Genomic DNA, 21427 nt, shown 5'->3' with positions numbered 1-21427 from the left:
TTGCACCTGCGTGTCTAGCGTCAGTGAGCGCTGATGCACGGAGCTGGTGAGTTGCGTTTGTGTCTCTCTCCGTTAGATTTTTATGTTAACCCCTTGTTTGTTGCCCTTGAACGGTTGTGGTGGTTCACACTGCTTTGCGACGTGCTTTTAGGCACGCGGGAGAAACTCTCTGGTGCGTAGACAATTTCATTGAACTGTTGGAAGGGTGGACTTTTTAACTCGTAAACTAGCTTGAGCTGGTGGTAGCTTAGTTTTTTCCCGCCTTGATTTTTCAAATGCAGTTGTGTGATCCGGTATGTGTGGTCAATTGTTTGCTTCCTTTGTTTTGTAGAGTGGAGAGTGATATCCCGGATTGTGTGTGACTCCCGTGTTGTTTTGTCTCCTTTTGAAAGGTATGCCTGCTGTTATGTGTCTTTGCTTATGGTATAATATGTAAAATGAGTGTGAGAGGAAAATGACAATTCTCTATTATATTTTAATTCCTTTATTAGCGTATATATTTAATATACTGTCTTTTTATTTAATTAATTTATTTGAGATCATTTTATGCTTTGTTTACATTTTTATAATTTATTCCCTACATGTATTCATTGAAATTCACAGGATATATTAAGCTAGCGTGAGTGAGCGCTGATGCACGGAGCTGAGTGGAGAGTGATATCCCGGATTGTGTTTGACGCCCGTGTTGTTTTGTCTCCTTTTGAAAGAATAAACCTCCAGTACTCGACTCCTGTGTGTGCCTCACTCAAAGATAAAAGACACAACGCAGAAAGACATCGGTTACATGTGCTTCGAAAAGCACAATGGAAAGGTGGCACTCACCAGAGATGCCATCCCCACACTGGTGGATTGCGACAACCCGCCACCACTTGCCTCCCCACCTCTTAAAAGGCGGAAAAAAAAAAGAAGGTAACATAACTGAGACCAAGACCAACATACAAATAATTAAGACAGTCCCCTGAAATAACATTTACATACATTACATTGAATGAATTAACTTTAACTGATCCCTTGATATTGACTGATTCAATCCTCAAAAGCTAAGCAGAGTCAATCTGAGGAAGAAGACAGGTATATAGACATAGAGGGAGGGACAGAGAAAAGCACAGAGGAGACAGCAGAAATTATACCGGAAAGGACAGAGGAGACTCTAGAGACAACAGTTGAAATGGAGGAAAGGACAGAGGAGAGCGCAGAAGGGACAGTAGAGTCAAATGGAGGCACCAAAGAACAGGCTGAGGCTCAGGTGACAATTCTGCACAGCAGTCTCCAAAAGAAGGACCAGGTGATGTTCTGAGCTTCTTCAATTTCAAAATTCTGACTGTAGCATTATTATGTAGCAGACACACATAAAGGATGACTTTTTTGTTATTTCAGAGAATAAAACAACTACAGGCACGCCTTGCAAGGCTGCAAAGGCTAAGACGCAGGAAAAAGACCAGCTGCCATGCCAAAAAAATCCAAGTAATGTCAATGAAAGACAAAAACAAAATATGCCTTTAGAATTATCAACACTTGATTTAAGGGAATGCATATTGCATTTTAACACCACCTTGTTCTTTCGTAGTCCCCATGAAATTATGGAGGAGATGCTCCAGAGGTGTCCTGAGGGCTGCCGGAACTTCATCAGGGCACAACTGTCAGAGGCAGGGAAAAAGGACAGAGGGAGAAGGTTCAACAGACACATGAAGGATCTAGGGCTGCAGCTGTTACACAGCAGCCCAAAGGCCTACCGTCAAATGAAGGCCATATTCTCGCTTCCTTCTGGAAGGACACTTTGGCGTTACGTTAGCGCACGTGTGGGATATTTCTCTGTAAATACGAATTTATTAAATAAGACTACTCAACTTCGACCAGTTTCACAATTTTAAGATTGAACAAAATCTGATTATTAACCTTTTATTTCCTGACAGCCTGGCTTCCTACAGGGAATCATCTCCCAAATGGGAGTCATCGCCGCCACCATGACCCCTGTGGAGAGGATGTGTACGCACGTCCTGGACGAGATGTCAATCAAAAAACAATTTGATTATGATCGCAAGAACGATGCCATTTATGGTGTATCTGCATCTGGGGCTGCAGCAAAACAAGCGATGGTCGTCATGGCTAGGGGCATTATGGGGAAATGGAAGCAGGCAAGCCATACCTTAGAAAAACATTTGTTATGAAATTGCTGTGTATATTCAAACACATTTACCTTAAGCATGTCTTTCAACAGACTGTTGGTTACTTCTTTTCCCCATCTTCAATGCCAGCAGATGATATTGCTACCGTCATTAAGGATGCCATTCGCCACCTACATCATATAGGGCCGACAGTATGTAGTGCGAAGAGTTTTATTATTATTTATTTTTTAAATAGCAGCATTAACAATGAACAAATGAACATTAACTCCAACCTTGTATTGACAACAATGTATTAACCAATTTCAAAGGTGCAGGCAGTAATATGTGACCAGGGAAGCCCTAATGTGAAGGCTGTGCGGAACCTTGGGGCTAGCCTGGACCCTCTGGGGGTGAGGAGTCCCACTGTATCCTGGTGGGGGTTCAGAGGGTTCCTGTGATTTTTGATGTCCCTCACCTTCTGAAATCAATCAGGAACAACCTGTTCAAACATGCCCTACAGGTAAGCACAGTAAACAAAGCAATCACAATTGCAAGGACTCATACTGAACATACAAGATATCACAATGATTCACGTATGTATTTACATCCTTAGACACAAGGAAAAACGGTTCTTTGGAAGCACATCAGCCAATTCTATGAGCTGGACAAGCTCCACACTATTCGGATGGCCCCGAAGCTTACTGATAAGCACATTCTGCTGCCAGCATTTTCCAAGATGCGTGTCAGTTTGGCTGCACAGGTGTTCAGCCACACTGTCTCTGCTGGTAATTTTTTTCATCTTCTCAAAAACTTTTCTTCAATTACTAACAGCAGATTGTAATGTGACACTGACCACCTATTCAATGGTCGTATCTGTTGTGATCCAGGCATTTCTGCGATGGTAACATTGCAGAGACTGCCAGCAGAGGCAAAAGATACAGCTGACTGTGTAGCCAAATTAAATCACCTTTTTGATGTGCTAAATTCCAGGTAATTATGTAAAAAAAATAGCACCTTAACTTTACAAACATACAACTTACTAACTACACCCTATTAACTACGACCTACCTACCTTGACCCCACTAACTACGACTATCTACAACTATACTACTTGCAGATCAGTCAAGGATTCTAACCCCTGGCGACGACCCCTAGGCTCAGGAAACCAGGAGAAGGAGAACTTCCTGAGGGAATGCATCAGCTGGGTGGCAAGCTGGCAGTTCAGGTCAGTCAATAAGAAAAGACAAACAATCTAACTGCACTAAATCAACATCTAGGCTAAGGAACACACTAACAACCCCCCCCCCCCCCCCCAGATCTCAGCGTAAAGGTGCGGCCACGCCAAACGCGTTACCCGCGTACCTCGCGTATAAAATCGTCCATTTTTCCATAGGGAACCATTGGTTTACGCGCGTATGAGACGTGTACACGCGTTACATGCGCTAAAGCAACATTTTACGCGCGTATGAGGCGCGTATATTTACGTGCGTAACGCGCGTACATTTCAAGAGTTCAAAAAATTGAACTTTTTACGCTCATACGCATGACGATTAGCCGCATTGCCCAATCAGCGTTGAGCTTGACCCGACGTCACTGGCAGGGAGACGGAAAGGACAGAACAGAAATGGAGGTGGATCAAAATCTCATAGTCACTGTGTGCAGCCGTCCTGTCCTGTACGACACCACGATGGTGTCGTACAGGGACAGGAACAAAAAATAGGGGGCGTGGGTCGACGTGGCCGAGGATATTGGCGTTCCTGGTAAGATCAGTGAATAATGTGTGTGTGTATTTTGCTTGGCTTCAGCCATCGGTTGTGTTCTACTATGAAAAAAGTTAGCGCCGGTTAGCGGTAGCACCAGTTAGCTAAGTGATACTACTACAACAGACTGTCCCGCTTGTTAGGTTACACAACTTAATATGTATATATTTTCTTGTCAGTGGACGTATGTCGCAGGAGGTGGAAGTCGCTCAGGGACAGGTACATGAGACACAAAAAGAGTGAAAAAGAGGGGAAAAAGAGCGCTTCAGCGGCAGGGAGAGTGGACAGCTGGAAATTCTCTAGGGTCCTGTCCTTCCTCGACCCCTTTGTCACCCCGAGGGAGACCAGCGGCAATTTACCTCTGGGGGCAGAGCAGGTAGAGGAGGACGGGGCTCCAGAGACTCCACTGTCAGGGGCAGGAGAAGATGAGGAGCTTGAGGAGGCAGCAGCATCGCACAATACAGGTTTGTTGACAAGTGAAGACACGTACAGCTTCTGTATTATGGCCACAGGAACGATTTACAGTGCGGCACGATTCTGTCTATCTTTAATGTGCAATATAGATATAAACTGCTCAAAAAAATAAAGGGAACACTTAAACAACACAATGTAACTCCAAGTCAATCACACTTCTGTGAAATCAAACTGTCCACTTAGAAAGCAACACTGATTGACAATCAATTTCACATGCTGTTGTGCAACTGGAATAGACAACAGGTGGAACTGATAGGCAATTAGCAAGAAACCCCCAATAAAGGAGTGGTTCTGCAGGTGGTGACCACAGACCACTTCTCAGTTCCTATGCTTTCAGGCTGATGTTTTGGTCACTTTTGAATGCTGGCGGTGCTTTCACTCTAGTGGTAGCATGAGACGGAGTCTACAACACACACAAGTGGCTCAGATAGTGCAGCTCATCCAGGATGGCACATCAATACGAGCTGTGGCAAGAAGGTTTGCTGTGTCTGTCAGCGTAGTGTCCAGAGCATGGAGGCGCTACCAGGAGACAGGCCAGTACATCAGGAGACGTGGAGGAGGCCGTAGGAGGGCAACAACCCAGCAGCAGGACCGCTACCTCCACCTTTGTGCAAGGAGGAACAGGAGGAGCACTGCCAGAGCCCTGCAAAATGACCTCCAGCAGGCCACAAATGTGCATGTGTCTGCTCAAACGGTCAGAAACAGACTCCATGAGGGTGGTATGAGGGCCCGACGTCCACAGGTGGGGGTTATGCTTACAGCCCAACACCGTGCAGGACGTTTGGCATTTGCCAGAGAACACCAAGATTGGCAAATTCGCCACTGGCGCCCTGTGCTCTTCACAGATGAAAGCAGGTTCACACTGAGCACATGTGACAGACGCGACAGAGTCTGGAGACGCCATGGAGAACGTTCTAGTGCCTGCTACATCCTCCAGCATGACCGGTTTGGCGGTGGGTCAGTAATGGTGTGGGGTTGCATTTCTTAGTGTTCCCTTTATTTTTTTGAGCAGTGTATATCATCCAAGCAAAAAAAAACAAGTCTTCTTTCTCAATAACATAGACCAGCCCAGCAGTGAGTCTGAGGACGCTGATGCTGCTCCTGCTCCTGCTCCTGCCCCTGCCGCTGGCACTTCCTGTGTACCTGTCCCTGAGGCTGCCCCTGCCCCAAGACCACAGGGCGGTATGTACAGGACAAAGATGTATAGCATTAATTTCAGGGGTTCAACTATGTTTATGGCTAACCGTTTAAGCTTTAACTGATAAGAAGACGGTTTATGGATTACTACTAGTGCCGTCAAGCAATTTAAAAAAATGATCAAATTAATTACAGGCTCTGTGATTAATTCATCTAAATGAATCGCATACCTATACGACACTTTTATGCCCTTTTATAAACAGCTGTATAGACTACCGTTCGTTTCTCTCCCTTCTCTCTCTCTCCTCCCCTGATTAATTAATCGAAATGAACGCGTTAATTTGACAGCCCTAATTACTACTATAAGTTAAAGTTACAACACTTCAAACCAAACACGCATGCATGTTCAACAGGCTTTTCACTTGTGAAGTATTGCACTAACTTACAAATGATGGTGTTTTACATTCCATACAGGGGCGAAGAGGAAGAGAGCCAGGGTACCGGAGGGGAATACAAATGTCCAGACAGCCATCCTCCAGGCCCTGCAGAGGCATAATTCTGTGCCTACCCCTACCCCGCTTTCTGGGAATGAGCACTTTGCCATGGGCCTAGTTCCTTCCCTGGATAGATTGCCACCTGAAGTACTGGAGTACGTTAAATTCCAAATCCGTAAGGTCATATTTGACAATTCTAATTTCACCGTTCATTTGGAACCTATTTAAGCTTATTAGCTAGTGGTGGTGACAATCTCTCCAGGGAAAGAACTAGGCTGATGTCACTGTTAACTGTTCATTTGTTATTGTTCTGTTCTGTTTATATTATTCTATTTTATTTTTATTTTTATTTTTATAATTATTTTTTAAATAAAATATTTCTTCTCTCAATATATGATTTTAAGATCTAGCATGCATGGACACAAAAATACATTTTTAATAACACTACTTAATTGAACAATTTTAATAACAATTTAATAATAATGAAGGAATCCCTTTTGTTTTGTGTGGGTGGCTCTTAAAAGAGCCGTTTTGGGGTTGTTGTGCACTGCACTATACGATGGTGTCATACCACGAGAGGGTCCCTTCTGCAGAGAAGTAGGAGGTGAAGGTCTCGCGGATCCGGATGGCCTCTCTCCCGGCGTTGTTGGCAGCCACTCTCCCCAGCCCTGGCAGAGGCAACACCACACCAACAGGGAGGCAATCTCTCACTTCTGCTGTTGGTGCTGTTCTGCGGAGGAGGTTGTGGAGCACACAGGTGGCCTTGACGCATCTCTCCGCCAGCTCAGGACGGACCTCGATGACCCTCCGGTAGATCCGCCACTGGGAGGAGAGGATGCCGAAGGCGTTCTCAACCACCAACCGAGCCCGGACCAGTCGGTAGTTAAAGACGCGCCGCTCTCGGGGGAGGATGCGTCCGGGGAATGGCCTCATGAGGTTGGTCCGTAGCGGAAAGGCCTCGTCCACTACAAACACATGAGGCAGGGGTCCTCTCTGCGCAGCCACTGACAGTACTCTGTCAGCAGGGAGCTTGAGATCGCCAGCTCGGAGGGCCTGACCAAACACCGAGTTGGCCAGAATTCCTCCATCACTGGTTCTCCCATAGCCCCCCACATCGATGATGCGGAAGCACTTGTCTGCGTCGACAACTGCCAAGAGAACAATGGAAAATGTTCCCTTGTAGTTGAAGAACTGCGAACCGGAGTTCGCAGGGGCCTTCAGAACAACATGCTTCCCATCGATGGCACCGCAACAGAGAGGGAAGTTCCACTGCTCCTCGAACTGCTGCGCAATCACCCTCCAGTCCTCGGTAGTGGGCACAGCCATGAACTCCTCCACCAGGCAGTCCCATATAGCCGTCAGCCCATCGGACACGATGGAAGCCACGGTGGTGGACCCGACCCGGAAGCTGGTGGCTATCGTCCGGAACGAATCGCCAGTAGCCAGGAATCTGCAACACATGAATAATTTATTTTAGCCTCATTGAGAATTTTAGTTGTATACCAAATATGTACGCCAATTATCTCACTGATATCACTGCACAGGTATATGTCTTGACTAGTGTTTACAGTGGATTTGCATCAGCTTATTTTACTTTCAAAAGCATGGCAAGGAGGTCAAGAATTAATATGTTGGAGCCATGATGCATTTATTTATTTTGTTTATATAAAACTCTGGTGACATGCATGTATATGAAGATTTGCGTTTAGGTTGAAACCAAAGATAATATATAAAAACACTGTTGAAACACTGGGTGGAGCATTGACAGGAAATGCATAGCAGGTAGGTGCAAGAGGGGAAACAGATGTGCAAAGCAAACTGCTTTATCACCATGTTGTCAGCACGCTTTCGTTTGACTTGTGTTGAATTTAAACCAATGAATATTGACTGTGATGTCACAATGGCCTATGCTCCCCCGTGCTTAGTTGAGCATAGTGCACGATGCTTGAATAAATGGGTCACTACTCAAATATAAACAGTGCATTGGAAATAGATGTATGCACTATCAGAACACGCGCCCAAACAATTTCTCCCCGTTATGTAGATAGTTTTTGACTACAGAATGTGCTGATTGTTATAGAGTAATTAGGCTATGAAACCGCAACTTACCGGAGACAGACAGACAGGCGCTCCGCAGCTGATATGGAGCGCCTGTAGTTGGTGTCCTGACGGGAGATCCTGGCACCAACCCGGGCTAGCAGGTCATCGAACTGGGCCCGACTCAGTCGAAAGTACCGCTGAAACCGGCAGTCATCCAGGCGGGAGTTCTTGGAGCAAGTGGTGAAACTCACCCAGCTGTGGCCGTCTCCGGAGGATGTCGTGCACCCAAACACGACGGCGTTTGCGTTTGCGACGCTCCTCGGACTCCCACAGCAAATAAAGCGCAGCGATGGTGGCGATGTCAGCCATGTTTCAGCAAAAGAAAAATAGCGGGGGGGAAAAAGTTTTGGGCGGGCTCATCTAGGCGCGTGACGTAGGCGCATTAGGAACGTATAGTAGCGTTAGTAGCGTTAGTAGCGTATGCGACCATTTTTGACACAAAATGGTCAAGCAACATTTTACGCGAGTAAAAATTACGCGAGATACGCGTTTGGTGTGGCCGCACCTTAAGCCACCACCTTCCCAGCACGGAATGTGCCTCTCCATAAAAAGTGTCCTTCTTGTCCACAAGAGGTGCACAGATACAGGAATGAAGTATCTGTGCACCTCAAAATTGAACCAGGACTGCATTGAGGTAGGTCAACACACAATTACTTTGCAAATAAAAAAGTTACCTGTTGAAAACTAGGATTTTGACCACCTGCTTTTTTATTTTTTAAGAACCTATACCTTGATTTGGGGCAAAGGGGGGCACAAATACAATCCCAGTGCGAGGGAATTCACCGCTGCACTCAGGGGTTTGAGTGTAGCCAACATTTTACCTGCTCTTTCTACGCGGGTAAAAAATTTACGCGAGTAAAAATTGACACAAAATGGTCAAGCAACATTTTACGCGAGTAAAAATTACGCGAGATACGCGTTTGGTGTGGCCGCACCTTAAGCCACCACCTTCCCAGCACGGAATGTGCCTCTCCATAAAAAGTGTCCTTCTTGTCCACAAGAGGTGCACAGATACAGGAATGAAGAATCTGTGCACCTCAAAATTGAACCAGGACTGCATTGAGGTAGGTCAACACACAATTACTTTGCAAATAAAAAAGTTACCTGTTGAAAACTAGGATTTTGACCACCTGCTTTTTTATTTTTTAAGAACCTATACCTTGATTTGGGGCAAAGGGGGGCACAAATACAATCCCAGTGCGAGGGAATTCACCGCTGCACTCAGGGGTTTGAGTGTAGCCAACATTTTACCTGCTCTTTCTGTATCGGACATTGTGGAAGATCAGGTCAACTCAACAAGACAAAATACTTCATTAACACACCGCTACAGTCATAAATCACATGAAAGACATTCACATATGATCATGCTCATATTCAATGTAACACTGTATATTCTCTTATTTGTAGACTGTTGGCGATTGCATCCAGGAGGAGGGCCTGTTCTACGTTGCTGGCTGGGTTGTCCGGGTCCTTCAAAAGGAGGAAATTGTCCAGGCCTGTCCACACTGTGAGGTGCTGCTGTTGGGTGCCAGACATCAGGACCACAGCTACGCCACAAGTGAGGACCACCCCTTCCTGGAGGCAAAAAAATACACGGCAAAGGCAAACCTAATGAGGCCTTCGGAAGGGTTTTTCGCTGCCATCCAGCTTTTGGAGGGGGAATTTGGACGGAACATCGACGCTTTCTGGCCTCTCACCCAGATCACCAAAAAAATGGAGAGGGCTCTGGGCAGTCTGGGGGTGTTCAAAAGCCTCTTCAGCTCACACCCTGAGCATGCAATTCTATTGGAGACAATAGCAATAAAAAAAATTGTGATGTGCAGGCTCGGGGGGGAAATCCGTGAGAGGAACAGGAGGCTGAGCAAACAGCAAACGGCCAAAGCAGCTCAGAGAAAGCTGTCCACCTTCACAGCCTGAATGGAGCTGGAGGATCGTTGCTGTGTCTGGCTGTGGAGGGAGCTAGATGGAGCGGGCTTCAAATTATTCCTGTGGAGAATATAATAATAATAAAAAGATTAAAAACAATTAAAAATGAAATATATATCTTTTAGTAAAGTAAATAAATACGTTTTGGAATACGCTATAAATATAAATGATCATTTGAGGTTGTTCTTTTACTACATGCAACGATTGTTGTTTATTAATTTGTCCTTTACCATTGCTCTACATTGTTCTACAAAAGAAAATCAAACTTCAATTAATGTGGCCCTGCATTTTAACTGGGTCAAGTAAGTATACGCTTTGACCAGAGAAAAATCAATAACTTAATGATCGTGCGCTCCGTCTTCTTTTCAGCCATCATTATTTATTTTCTACAGGATAATTCGCATGGGAGAAGACGACAGGTGGAGACATACAACAACTTCATTTTGTGGTGTTTATCGTGCAAATTTGCCCTCGAGAAGAACCACCAGTAGTTCGACCTATAGGCTAGCAGCTACTACTACTGGTGCAGCAAGAGGCAACACTAGCCTACTGTATTTAGGTGGTGATATTTAGCTGGCTCAGCTAACCCCTCATTTTACAAAATGGCTCGAAATAACTTTATATTAAGTTTAAATGAAAAAAATATGCATTTTATTTCACACCTGGGCTGCTATGTAGCACACACCAGGGTCATCAAAATGTATTATTAAAGGCCCACTATGCAACTTCGGGCATTTCTTGGCTGTTTTCTTGGTTTTGGCACGCACATTTCTCTACACAGCGCCCCCTACAGCTTCGTAGTAGATATTTCACAACACTGTCGTAACAACTCGTTGACGACCCTTCCCCATGCACTTCTACGCGAGCCATGTGCATTTGTTTTCAAAGAAGCCGGCGAATGCGTGGAGCCATGTCCGAAGTAGATGTTCATAAAGTGTAGGCAAGGTTATACATTTTTAAAAAGGTGTATTTGTATTGCAATAAACATAAATCCATCCTTTTTTATAGTTGACGGGGAGATATCCTAGATTATAATTGTTATATCTTAGGTTGAACAGAACAATCAGTGTAAGAGGTTTGGCCAACATAATAATCTAAATAAACAAGAACCTGGATTCGGGGATTCAGTCTGTATCTGGGGGACGAGACGGACGAACAGCAAAACACCCATGGAAACAAAGGTGTTTATATGGTTGCAACCAAGCAAGCTAGAAACATACAGGGCTCACAACAAAACGGTCGAGAAAACAATTTTTACAGGGCTCACAACAAAATGGTTGAGCAAACACATTTGTACAGAGACTTATCAACATCCAGAATACCACGAAGACAAAGTTCACCCAAAGGTACTTTCAATTTCAAAAGCAACACGGCCGAGTCGGCGTCTGATTTGCAGTCTTCTTTTTCTTTCAGTTCACGCTATTCCTGAAAAGCTTGCTCAACGTTTACTCGTGTCTGGCCTCTCTGTCGGTCAGTCTCCCTTTTCTCTTCTTCTGTTCCTCCGACATTGGGTTTCTCTGTCTCTTTTTAGTCGGCTGATCTATGATGAATATAACAATCCCTTAGTTACTTGTGTTTATATCGAGCCGGTTCCGCGTTCGGGGGTCTGTGCCGTAAAGCACCAACGCCCGGAGTTCAGAACTTTCAACGCTCCAACGCGTGACGCTTAGCCACGATAGCCAATCAGCATGGAGCTTGACCCGACATCACCGACAGAGAATAGTGACCCTTGCACAGAAGCATACGGCCGACATCTTTCTTTATTCTGGGGGTGGAAATAGTAACATAGTTACGCCATTAAATGCGTTTATGGAAACATTTTTAGCGAGAAATGTGCATTTTACTTTCATAATGTTCGCTCGGTGAATGTGAAGGATGTTTGGTTTGATAGTTATGACGAAGAGTGAACGCTCCGTTCACTTGCATGGACAGAGTCTCTGGTTGCTAAGCAACCTCAACGTCTTGGCGGACTATTTCTCTGCTGATCAACACTACGAATGCTGGAAACACACCAGACACACCATGTGAAGTTATTTAACCCGATTATCGTTATTTATGAGTCCTTAGCCCAAGTGAAGGAGTTCAAGTACCTCGGGGTCTTGTTCTCGAGTGAGGGTACTATGGAGCGTGAGATTGGCCGGAGAATCGGAGCAGCGGGGGCGGTATTGCGTTCGCTTTACCGCACCGTTGTTACGAAAAGAGAGCTGAGCCGCAAGGCAAAGCTCTCGATCTACCGTTCCTATCCTCACCTATGGTCATGAGGGTTGGGTGATGGCCGAAAGGACGAGATCGCGGGTACAAGCGGCCGAGATGAGTTTTCTCAGAAGGGTGGCTGGCGTCTCGGGATAGCGTGAGAAGCTCAGTCATCCGTGAGGAACTCGGATTAGAGCCGCTGCTCCTTTACTTAGAAAGGAGTCAGCTGAGGTGGTTCGGGCATCTGGCAAGGATGCCCACTGGGCGCCTCCATTGGGAGGTGTTTCAGGCACGTCCAGTGGGGAAGAGACCTCGGGGAAGACCCTGGACTAGGTGGAGACCTCGGGGAAGACCCTGGACTAGGTGGATAGATTATATCTCAACACTGGCCTGGGAATGCCTCGGGATCCCCCCGTCAGAACTGGTCAATGTGGCCCGGGAAAGGGAAGTCTGGAGCCCCCTGCTTGAGCTGCTCCCCCCGCGACCCGACCCCGGGTAAACGGATGACGATGAGATGAGATCGTTATTTATATCCGAGATTATTTAATCTAACCTGATCTAAACTCTATCATGCACCCAAACACGGCTGCGTTTGGGTTTCCTACCTCGGACTCTAGCGCAGCCACAGGCGCGTTGGGCGCGTTGAACCATTTATGTGACACACAATGATCAAGCGTCAGGTTGGTTGGTGTGGCCGTACCATTAGTCGATTGATCCATGATGAATGCAACAATTGCCTCGCAACTGGCTGTTTATATCTAGCCGGTGCCATGTTTGGGTGTGTGTCTGTGCCGTAAAGCATTTTCGAAACTACAATCTGACTACATTTTCGAGGATACTTCCGTTGCGTCACATCCGGATTGTGTCGGCCCGAACAGAGCAAGTTGCATATGCGCTTTTTCACTGGAGAGGCGACATGGGTAAATGACACACCCACCAATCGACCCAGAAATGGATGCAGAACCATCAGCATAACTCTCAACCTGCATACTTAATGTAATTTTGGCTAAAAAAGTTGCATAGTGGGCCTTTAAGTATCACGCCTGGCTTCAGAAAATGGGTTACATATAATACCAAAAGTACGATAACATCATTATATTGATATATTAATTAATCCGTAAATCAAATGATGTTAATACATATACCGTTCTTTTACTTTTCAATAGCTACCATAAATTGGCTAGGCTACATAGCCGATATTCAGCCGACAGCCAGCGTCCAGCCAGCTGATATCAGTTAGCACTAGATAGAAAAAAAACACTCTGTAAGTAACATACATATGTGAAACATTCTGCCATTTCTTGTTTTGACATTAACTCACTAAAACTCTAACTAGTGCATTAAGCAAAAAAAAGCCTTACCTCCACGTTGCGGGGAAAAAGGAAGCTCCGAAGTGATTCAGAAACTGCCGTAAAGCAGTACCTCTGACAGTGTGACGTCATCGCATTTTTTGAACACCTTTTTAGAACAGATACGTGACCTTAAAAAATGCAATATTCAGCTGAGTTTATTATTTTAGCCCCACCTTTTGAAATCAACTTTCAAATTACTTGACAAAAAATTACATCGTGAGAAAAGTGGATCTTGAGGATAAAACCCCATAGGCTCCCATTCATTCTGGACTCGCATACGAGCGCCCCGCGTGGACAGAGATTATTACTGCAACCATTCGAGAAAACCGGAACTAACCAGCGAGTGCCCATTCTCCTCATATTAGACATTCTCTGGTGTGTCCCAATTCATGAAGTGGGACACACCCTACATAAGCGGGATATGTATCTATTTATGTATCAACCCAAGCGCTGTCGGTTGCTAAGCGACGACGTCAACGTCTTGGGCGGACTATTTCTCTGCTGATCAACACTATGAATGCTGGTTACAAATACATTGTAAATAAATTGTTTCGTTTTGGCAAGTAGCCGTGTAATAAGCGGGATAATGTGTGGAACTTTGCCGGTCATTATGTAAGGAATAATCACCGAGAGGCCGGGCAATAAACAGTTTGATATGCCCGGCTCGTGGACGGCTTACCGCCCGAGACGAAGTCGAGGGCGGTAACCTTCCGCGAGCCGGGCATATCAAACTGTTTATTGCCCTGCCTTGAGGTGATTATTCCGTTTATTCTACTTCGCGCCGGCCAACATAATAAAACAATTCAAATATTTTAATAATTAGCCTTTTTCTTATTCGTATTGCATTCTTATTAAATGTATACTCTGTTTAAGTTCATCTCCCTCGAAAAGTAGTTCCCTTTAGAACTACGGGGAATAACGTTAGCTCAGCTGTAGGTAACTCGTTTCTATAGCAACCACACTAGGCTGGATCTGATCACTAGTTCAATAACGTAGTTGCTACATTCGTATCAAGTCAGCTTTAATGACGATCGATCAAACATGCACTCCTTGGTTTATTTTTACTATGGACCTCATGTTGGAAATGTATGTGATAGAAAACGATACAAGCGGCGTATTGATCTACTGTGCTCAGTCAGCAGCAAGTAGAACCGACAAGTCAGCGGGCAATATGCCGGATTAATGCACCCCTCCCAGCCAATCAGAATCGAGCATTCTTAAATGAAGTAGAATAACGTAGAATAAGCCCCTTCATGGCGAAGCAAGACACCTCCACTGCGCGTCGGTGTCCTGTTCGCCCTGTCGGGGCTTATTTTCTCGATAATGACCGGCGTTCTATACATTATCCCTTACATATCCAGAGGTGCGTTCAAGTTCAGCAAACATAGGCGAACGTTCGCAACGAACGCGTTGACATTAAACAATTAATTTTGAACGATTTTTGAACACCGTTCTAAACAAACTGTAAACGAAAAAAATGGATATGAAGGCCATGGTATTAGCGGCAGCCACCAAGTTAATGGAAGAGTTTACAGAAGAGGGTTTGCAAGTGGTCGACCTCGTTGAAAGCCTACTGCAGACAACCAGTACGGAAAATTCAAGAATAGAGGGCGACGTCACCGAAGTTGTACCCACTTACTGCGATATAACGTTCAAATCGCATTTTAGGATGCAAAAGACAACAGTTGAAGTAAGGGTGTAGATAGGCTATATGAAACGTTTTATCTATTGCTTTCTGTGTAGGAAAGGAGTAAATGATTTCAATATAGTTCAGTTTAATGCCATGGCAACGAATGTCACGTAGCCGAAGAAAACATCTCTTGCAGTCCGCGATCCATCTCTGTTTGTGGAGAACTACCTCTTCAGACAGTTTGCCATGTTCGTAAACGTTTGCTTGCTTATGTTCGTTTAACGGAAAATGTTTAAAATCGTTCGCGAACGTTTGCCTATGTTTGCGATTCTGAACGCACCTCAGGGCTCTCAAGGTTTGAACTGAGTTCAGAGTGAGATTTTGTCGGGGGGGAGGGGGGTGTATATTAACATGTGACTGCATACATATGTGGTGCCATAAGGACATGCTGACAAATGTACGATAATAAGCATTATTGGCCCTTAAAGGCCCAGTATGCAACTTTTTTTGCAAAAATTACATTAAGTATGCAGGTTGAGAGTTATGCTGATGGTTCTGTATGGCGTCACATTAGTGCCATAATTCACTAATGTGATAAAAGATGCATTCGGGGGTATTACATTATTCCACACGCGTAGATATTAACTGCGAGCGCGCAAATGATCTCTGCGCGCGCAAAACTATGGCATATGGCAAGCCGAGTGTGCCACAATTCGACTTCAATTAAACGCGTTCTGAAACGCCAGCACGCGTGCCCAGAACGCGTTTTGGTTTTCCAGAACGCGTTCCAGCGTTTCAGCGCGCGCGCCCAGAACGCGTTCCGGCGTTTCAGCGCGCGCGCCCAGCGTTTCAGCGCGCGCGCCCAGAACGCGTTCTGGCATTTCAGCGCGCGCGCCAAGAACGCGTTCCGGCATTTCTGCGCGCGCGCTCAGAACGCATATTAGCATATTAACAGCACGCGTGCTGTTAATATGCTAATGCGCTCCTCCCCTCAATTTTCTCAGCCAATAGATTTGAGCCGTTTTCACCTAATCATATGCTAGGGCAAACACACAGACAACATCAGTCGAGACCAGAGCTCTTCTTTCGCGAATCTTTTCTGTTGTGTCGTTCTTAAAGTCGAAAGATGTTAAGATTTTTCAAATTAGGTGGTTAATGTGGAGGTGGTGAACACTACAAGTACATACACTTTGACTATACACTATCTAAGCTACTTGACCGAACATTGTGTATGGTAAGTGCCGTGGCAACTATGATAACATAATTAAAAAATACTTTTATTTATAGCGTATCGTTTATTACATTTATTTATTACAGCATTACATGAGTCAGCTTATTCGTCTTCTGAGTACAATAAAAACAATAAAAGTGTTCAGAAGTTAGAGTTAAAATTCCATTAGAAGTAAATAAGTCCGTCTGAAGTATTAACATGCAGTTGCAGGTTTTAGCCTGTACGTGGTAGTAGCCTATAAGACGAGGTATAATTCACTTCATCAGTTGGAATGAGACAGATAGAAAAAACTATATATATATATATATATATACATATATATATATATATATATATATATATATAATATAGGGAGGTGAGGAGATAGATACTACTACAACTGATACTATTGGTAACCAACTGGTAGGTATTGGTACCCAACAGACCAAGCCCTTTAGGAAGACTTCCATCCTGCTCCTGTCACATTACATAAATAGTTGGTGTATAGCCTATATAAATGCAGAAAATATTGCAGCCAAAATTGCCCCCAAAATATTCACAACATTTACCATTTAACCATCCCTTTTCACATTAAACTGGCCTCTACTCTTGATACATTTGTAACTCACCTACAAACTCACTCATAGCCTTTAATTTAGTGAAACGTTTTGGTCACCTTTTTCCTATTTCTTTTTCACAGTGTCTACACGTCAGGTCATGGTGAGGAATATATTAATCATATATTTATATTAGTTAGTTAGTATGTTATTACTATATTGTTATTAAGTGAACATCAGTCCATGTGTTACAAACAAACAGCAGAAATCAAATGCCGGGAGGAGGGAGAAGCCTGTCTGGGCAGGCTCTATACACTGCGGTCCCGGTCCAACCAAGCACCTGCCGACAATCTCCTGATTAGGAGTGAGAGAAACTGATTCGCGAAAGAAGAGCTCTGGTCTCGACTGATGTTGTCTGTGTGTTTGCCCTAGCATATGATTGGGTGAAAACGGCTCAAATCTATTGGCTGAGAAAATTGAGGGGAGGAGCGCATTAGCATATTAACAGCACGCGTGCTGTTAATATGCTAATATGCGTTCTGAGCGCGCGCGCAGAAATGCCGGAACGCGTTCTTGGCGCGCGCGCTGAAATGCCAGAACGCGTTCTGGGCGCGCGCGCTGAAACGCTGGGCGCGCGAGCTGAAACGCCGGAACGCGTTCTGGGCACGCGTGCTGGCGTTTCAGAACGCGTTTAATTGAAGTCGAATTGTGGCACACTCGGCTTGCCATACGTTCTGGCATTTGAGCGCGCGCGCCAAGAACGCGTTCCGGCATTTCTGCGCGCGCGCTCAGAACGCATATTAGCATTTTAACAGCACGCGTGCTGTTAATATGCTAATGCGCTCCTCCCCTCAATTTTCTCAGCCAATAGATTTGAGCCGTTTTCACCTAATCATATGCAAGGGCAAACACACACACAACATCAGTCGAGACCAGAGCTCTTCTTTCGCGAATCTTTTCTGTTGTGTCGTTCTTAAAGTCGAAAGATGTTAAGATGTTTCAAATTAGGTGGTTAATGTGGAGGTGGTGAACACTACAAGTACATACACTTTGACTATACACTATCTAAGCTACTTGACCGAACATTGTGTATGGTAAGTGCCGTGGCAACTATGATAACATAATTAAAAAATACTTTTATTTATAGCGTATCGTTTATTACATTTATTTATTACAGCATTACATGAGTCAGCTTATTCGTCTTCTGAGTACAATAAAAACAATAAAAGAGTTCAGAAGTTAGAGTTAAAATTCCATTAGAAGTAAATAAGTCCGTCTGAAGTATTAACATGCAGTTGCAGGTTTTAGCCTGTACGTGGTAGTAGCCTATAAGACGAGGTATAATTCACTTCATCAGTTGGAATGAGACAGATAGAAAAAACTATATATATATATATATATATATATATATATATATATATATATATATATATATATATATATATATATATATATATATAATATAGGGAGGTGAGGAGATAGATACTACTACAACTGATACTATTGGCAACCAACTGGTAGGTATTGGTACCCAACAGACCAAGCCCTTTAGGAAGACTTCCATCCTGCTCCTGTCACATTACATAAATAGTTGGTGTATAGCCTATATAAATGCAGAAAATATTGCAGCCAAAATTGCCCCCAAAATATTCACAACATTTACCATTTAACCATCCCTTTTCACATTAAACTGGCCTCTACTCTTGATACATTTGTAACTCACCTACAAACTCACTCATAGCCTTTAATTTAGTGAAACGTTTTGGTCACCTTTTTCCTATTTCTTTTTCACAGTGTCTACACGTCAGGTCATGGTGAGGAATATATGAATCATATATTTATATTAGTTAGTTAGTATGTTATTACTATATTGTTATTAAGTGAACATCAGTCCATGTTTTACAAACAAACAGCAGAAATCAAATGCCGGGAGGAGGGAGAAGCCTGTCTGGGCAGGCTCTATACACTGCGGTCCCGGTCCAACCAAGCACCTGCCGACAATCTCCTGATTAGGAGTGAGAGAAACTGATTCGCGAAAGAAGAGCTCTGGTCTCGACTGATGTTGTCTGTGTGTTTGCCCTAGCATATGATTGGGTGAAAACGGCTCAAATCTATTGGCTGAGAAAATTGAGGGGAGGAGCGCATTAGCATATTAACAGCACGCGTGCTGTTAATATGCTAATATGCGTTCTGAGCGCGCGCGCAGAAATGCCGGAACGCGTTCTTGGCGCGCGCGCTGAAATGCCAGAACGAGTTCTGGGCGCGCGCGCTGAAACGCTGGGCGCGCGCGCTGAAACGCCGGAACGCGTTCTGGGCACGCGTGCTGGCGTTTCAGAACGCGTTTAATTGAAGTCTAATTGTGGCACACTCGGCTTGCCATACGTTCTGGCATTTCAGCGCGCGCGCCAAGAACGCGTTCCGGCATTTCTGCGCGCGCGATCAGAACGCATATACCAACTATTTATGTAATGTGACAGGAGCAGGATGGAAGTCTTCCTAAAGGGCTTGGTCTGTTGGGTACCAATACCTACCAGTTGGTTACCAATAGTATCAGTTGTAGTAGTATCTATCTCCTCACCTCCCTATATTATATATATATATATATATATATATATATATATATATATATATATATATATATATATATATATATATATATATATATATATATATATATATATAGTTTTTTCTATCTGTCTCATTCCAACTGATGAAGTGAATTATACCTCGTCTTATAGGCTACTACCACGTACAGGCTAAAACCTGCAACTGCATGTTAATACTTCAGACGGACTTATTTACTTCTAATGGAATTTTAACTCTAACTTCTGAACTCTTTTATTCTTTTTTTACTCTGGGGAACTATGCAACTTTTTTGGCTTGATTTACCTTAATATTACAGGCTTGGAGTCATTGCGATGGTTCCATTATACATTTTTGTTCGATTGATCGTTGTTTCAACTCCCCCTTGCGCATCTTGGCGGAGAAAATTAATATGTTTCTGCCGGCGACCCGCCGCCCACTCTCGCGGGAGTCTCGGGTCTCGCGAAGTAACGAATTGCTTTGCGGCACAGACCCCCAAACACGGAACCGGCTCAATATAAACACAAGTAACTAAGGGATTGCTACATTCATCATAGATCAGCCGACTAAAAAGAGACAGAGAAACCCAATGTCGGAGGAACAGAAGAAGAGAAAAGGGAGACTGACCGACAGAGAGGCCAGACACGAGTAAACGTTGGGCAAGCTTTTCAGGAATAGCGTGAACTGAAAGAAAAAGAAGACTTCAAATCAGACTCCGACTTGGCCGTGTTGCTTTTGAAATTGAAAGTACCCTTGGGTGAACTTTGTCCTCGTGGTATTCTTGATGTTGATAGTCTCTGTACAAATGTTTTTGCTCAACCATTTTGTTGTGAGCCCTGTATGTTTCTAGCTTGCTTGGTTGCAACCATATAAACACCTTTGTTTCCATTGGTGTTTTGCTGTTCGTCTGTCTCGTCCCCCAGATACAGACTGAATCCCCGAATCCAGGTTCTTGTTTATTTAGATTATTATGTTGGCCAACACTCTCACACTGATTGTTCTGTTCAACTAAGGATATAAATTCTCCCCGTCAACTATAAAAAGGATGGCTTTATGTTTATTGCAATACAAATACACCATTTTAAAAATGTATAACCTTGCCTACACTTTATGAACATTTACTTCGGACATGGCTCCACGCATTGGCCGGCTTCTTTGAAAACAAATGCACATGGCTCGCGTAGAAGTGCATGGGGAAGGGTCGTCAACGAGTTGTTACGACAGTGTTGTAAAATATCTACTACGAAGCTGTAGGGGGCGCTGTGTAGAGAAATGTGCGTGCCAAAACCAAGAAAACAGCGAAGAAATTCCCGAAGTTGCATAGTGGGCCTTTAACACTAATATTCAGAAACAACACTGACTCAAAAGGCTATTGGCCTAAGCAACACAAGTAAAGGCATATACTTTTCCCTGAACTTGTAAACATTACAAACGTGCAAAAAAATAATTCGATGTTTATTTGGCATTCAGTCCAATGCTTAAAATATATCTGTGGCATTCAGAAGGCCAATGCTGTGTTAAAGTGTTTGTAAAGTATGACCAAGTGTTTCTTTCTGTTCAATAGAAACAACTTTATCAATCCCCTGTAGGAGAAATTTGTTAATGTTCGTCCCTATAAAACAATAATGGTAAAAATCTAAACATACATGACCGTAACTCTAAAGTCGCTTCCACCAATGCAAAGAGAACAGAGTAGGGGAGGGCGTAGCCCTGTATATCTATATGGCCGTTTCTCAATTCGCGTATTTGTGCGTTCTTGTGTTTGTGGACTCGTGAAACGTCATCAGTCGTTGCCCGAGCACTGTTCCAATTCGAATCTTGATGCGTGCTCGATCTCGCCGTTTCACCGAGCATGCATCGGAGGTGGCTCGTGTGTAGGCCTACTTGCAACCGCTATAAATCCCAG

General features: G+C 44.1%; 2 protein-coding genes across 3 annotated transcripts; one reads left to right on the top strand and one right to left on the bottom strand.

The window, feature by feature from the left end:
- Window positions 1-1549: 1549 nt before the first annotated feature.
- Window positions 1550-6325, top strand: LOC115554493 (uncharacterized). 2 transcript variants are annotated; one of them, XR_003978608.1, is made up of 8 exons: window positions 1550-1814; window positions 1914-2317; window positions 2435-2625; window positions 2719-2890; window positions 2993-3095; window positions 3223-3330; window positions 5402-5521; window positions 5951-6325. XR_003978608.1 is itself a non-coding variant. In XM_030371258.1 (3 exons), exons 1-3 carry the CDS (start codon window positions 4731-4733, stop codon window positions 6196-6198), a joined length of 930 nt encoding a protein of 309 aa, XP_030227118.1. In that variant the 5' UTR covers window positions 3638-4730; the 3' UTR covers window positions 6199-6317. The 2 variants fall into 2 exon arrangements, 1 of the variants encoding a protein (XP_030227118.1); XM_030371258.1 differs by lacking the exons at window positions 1550-1814; window positions 1914-2317; window positions 2435-2625; ... (1 more) ...; window positions 2993-3095; window positions 3223-3330 and adding an exon at window positions 3638-5292 and having other exon boundaries at window positions 5951-6317.
- Window positions 6326-6522: 197 nt separating this feature from the next.
- On the bottom strand, window positions 6523-9606 carry LOC115553793 (protein ANTAGONIST OF LIKE HETEROCHROMATIN PROTEIN 1-like). The gene is made up of 4 exons (XM_030370320.1): window positions 9517-9606; window positions 8892-8900; window positions 8080-8237; window positions 6523-7420 (listed from the first exon to the last, which is right to left on the bottom strand). Exons 1-4 carry the CDS (start codon window positions 9604-9606, stop codon window positions 6523-6525), a joined length of 1155 nt encoding a protein of 384 aa, XP_030226180.1.
- Between the last annotated feature and the right edge of the window lie 11821 nt (window positions 9607-21427).

This window comes from Gadus morhua, chromosome 11, assembly GCF_902167405.1.
Source record: "Gadus morhua chromosome 11, gadMor3.0, whole genome shotgun sequence".
Classification (NCBI taxonomy): Eukaryota; Metazoa; Chordata; class Actinopteri; order Gadiformes; family Gadidae; genus Gadus; species Gadus morhua.
Note: the sequence above shows the minus strand (reverse complement) of the source record. Positions and strands in the feature narration are given on the sequence as shown.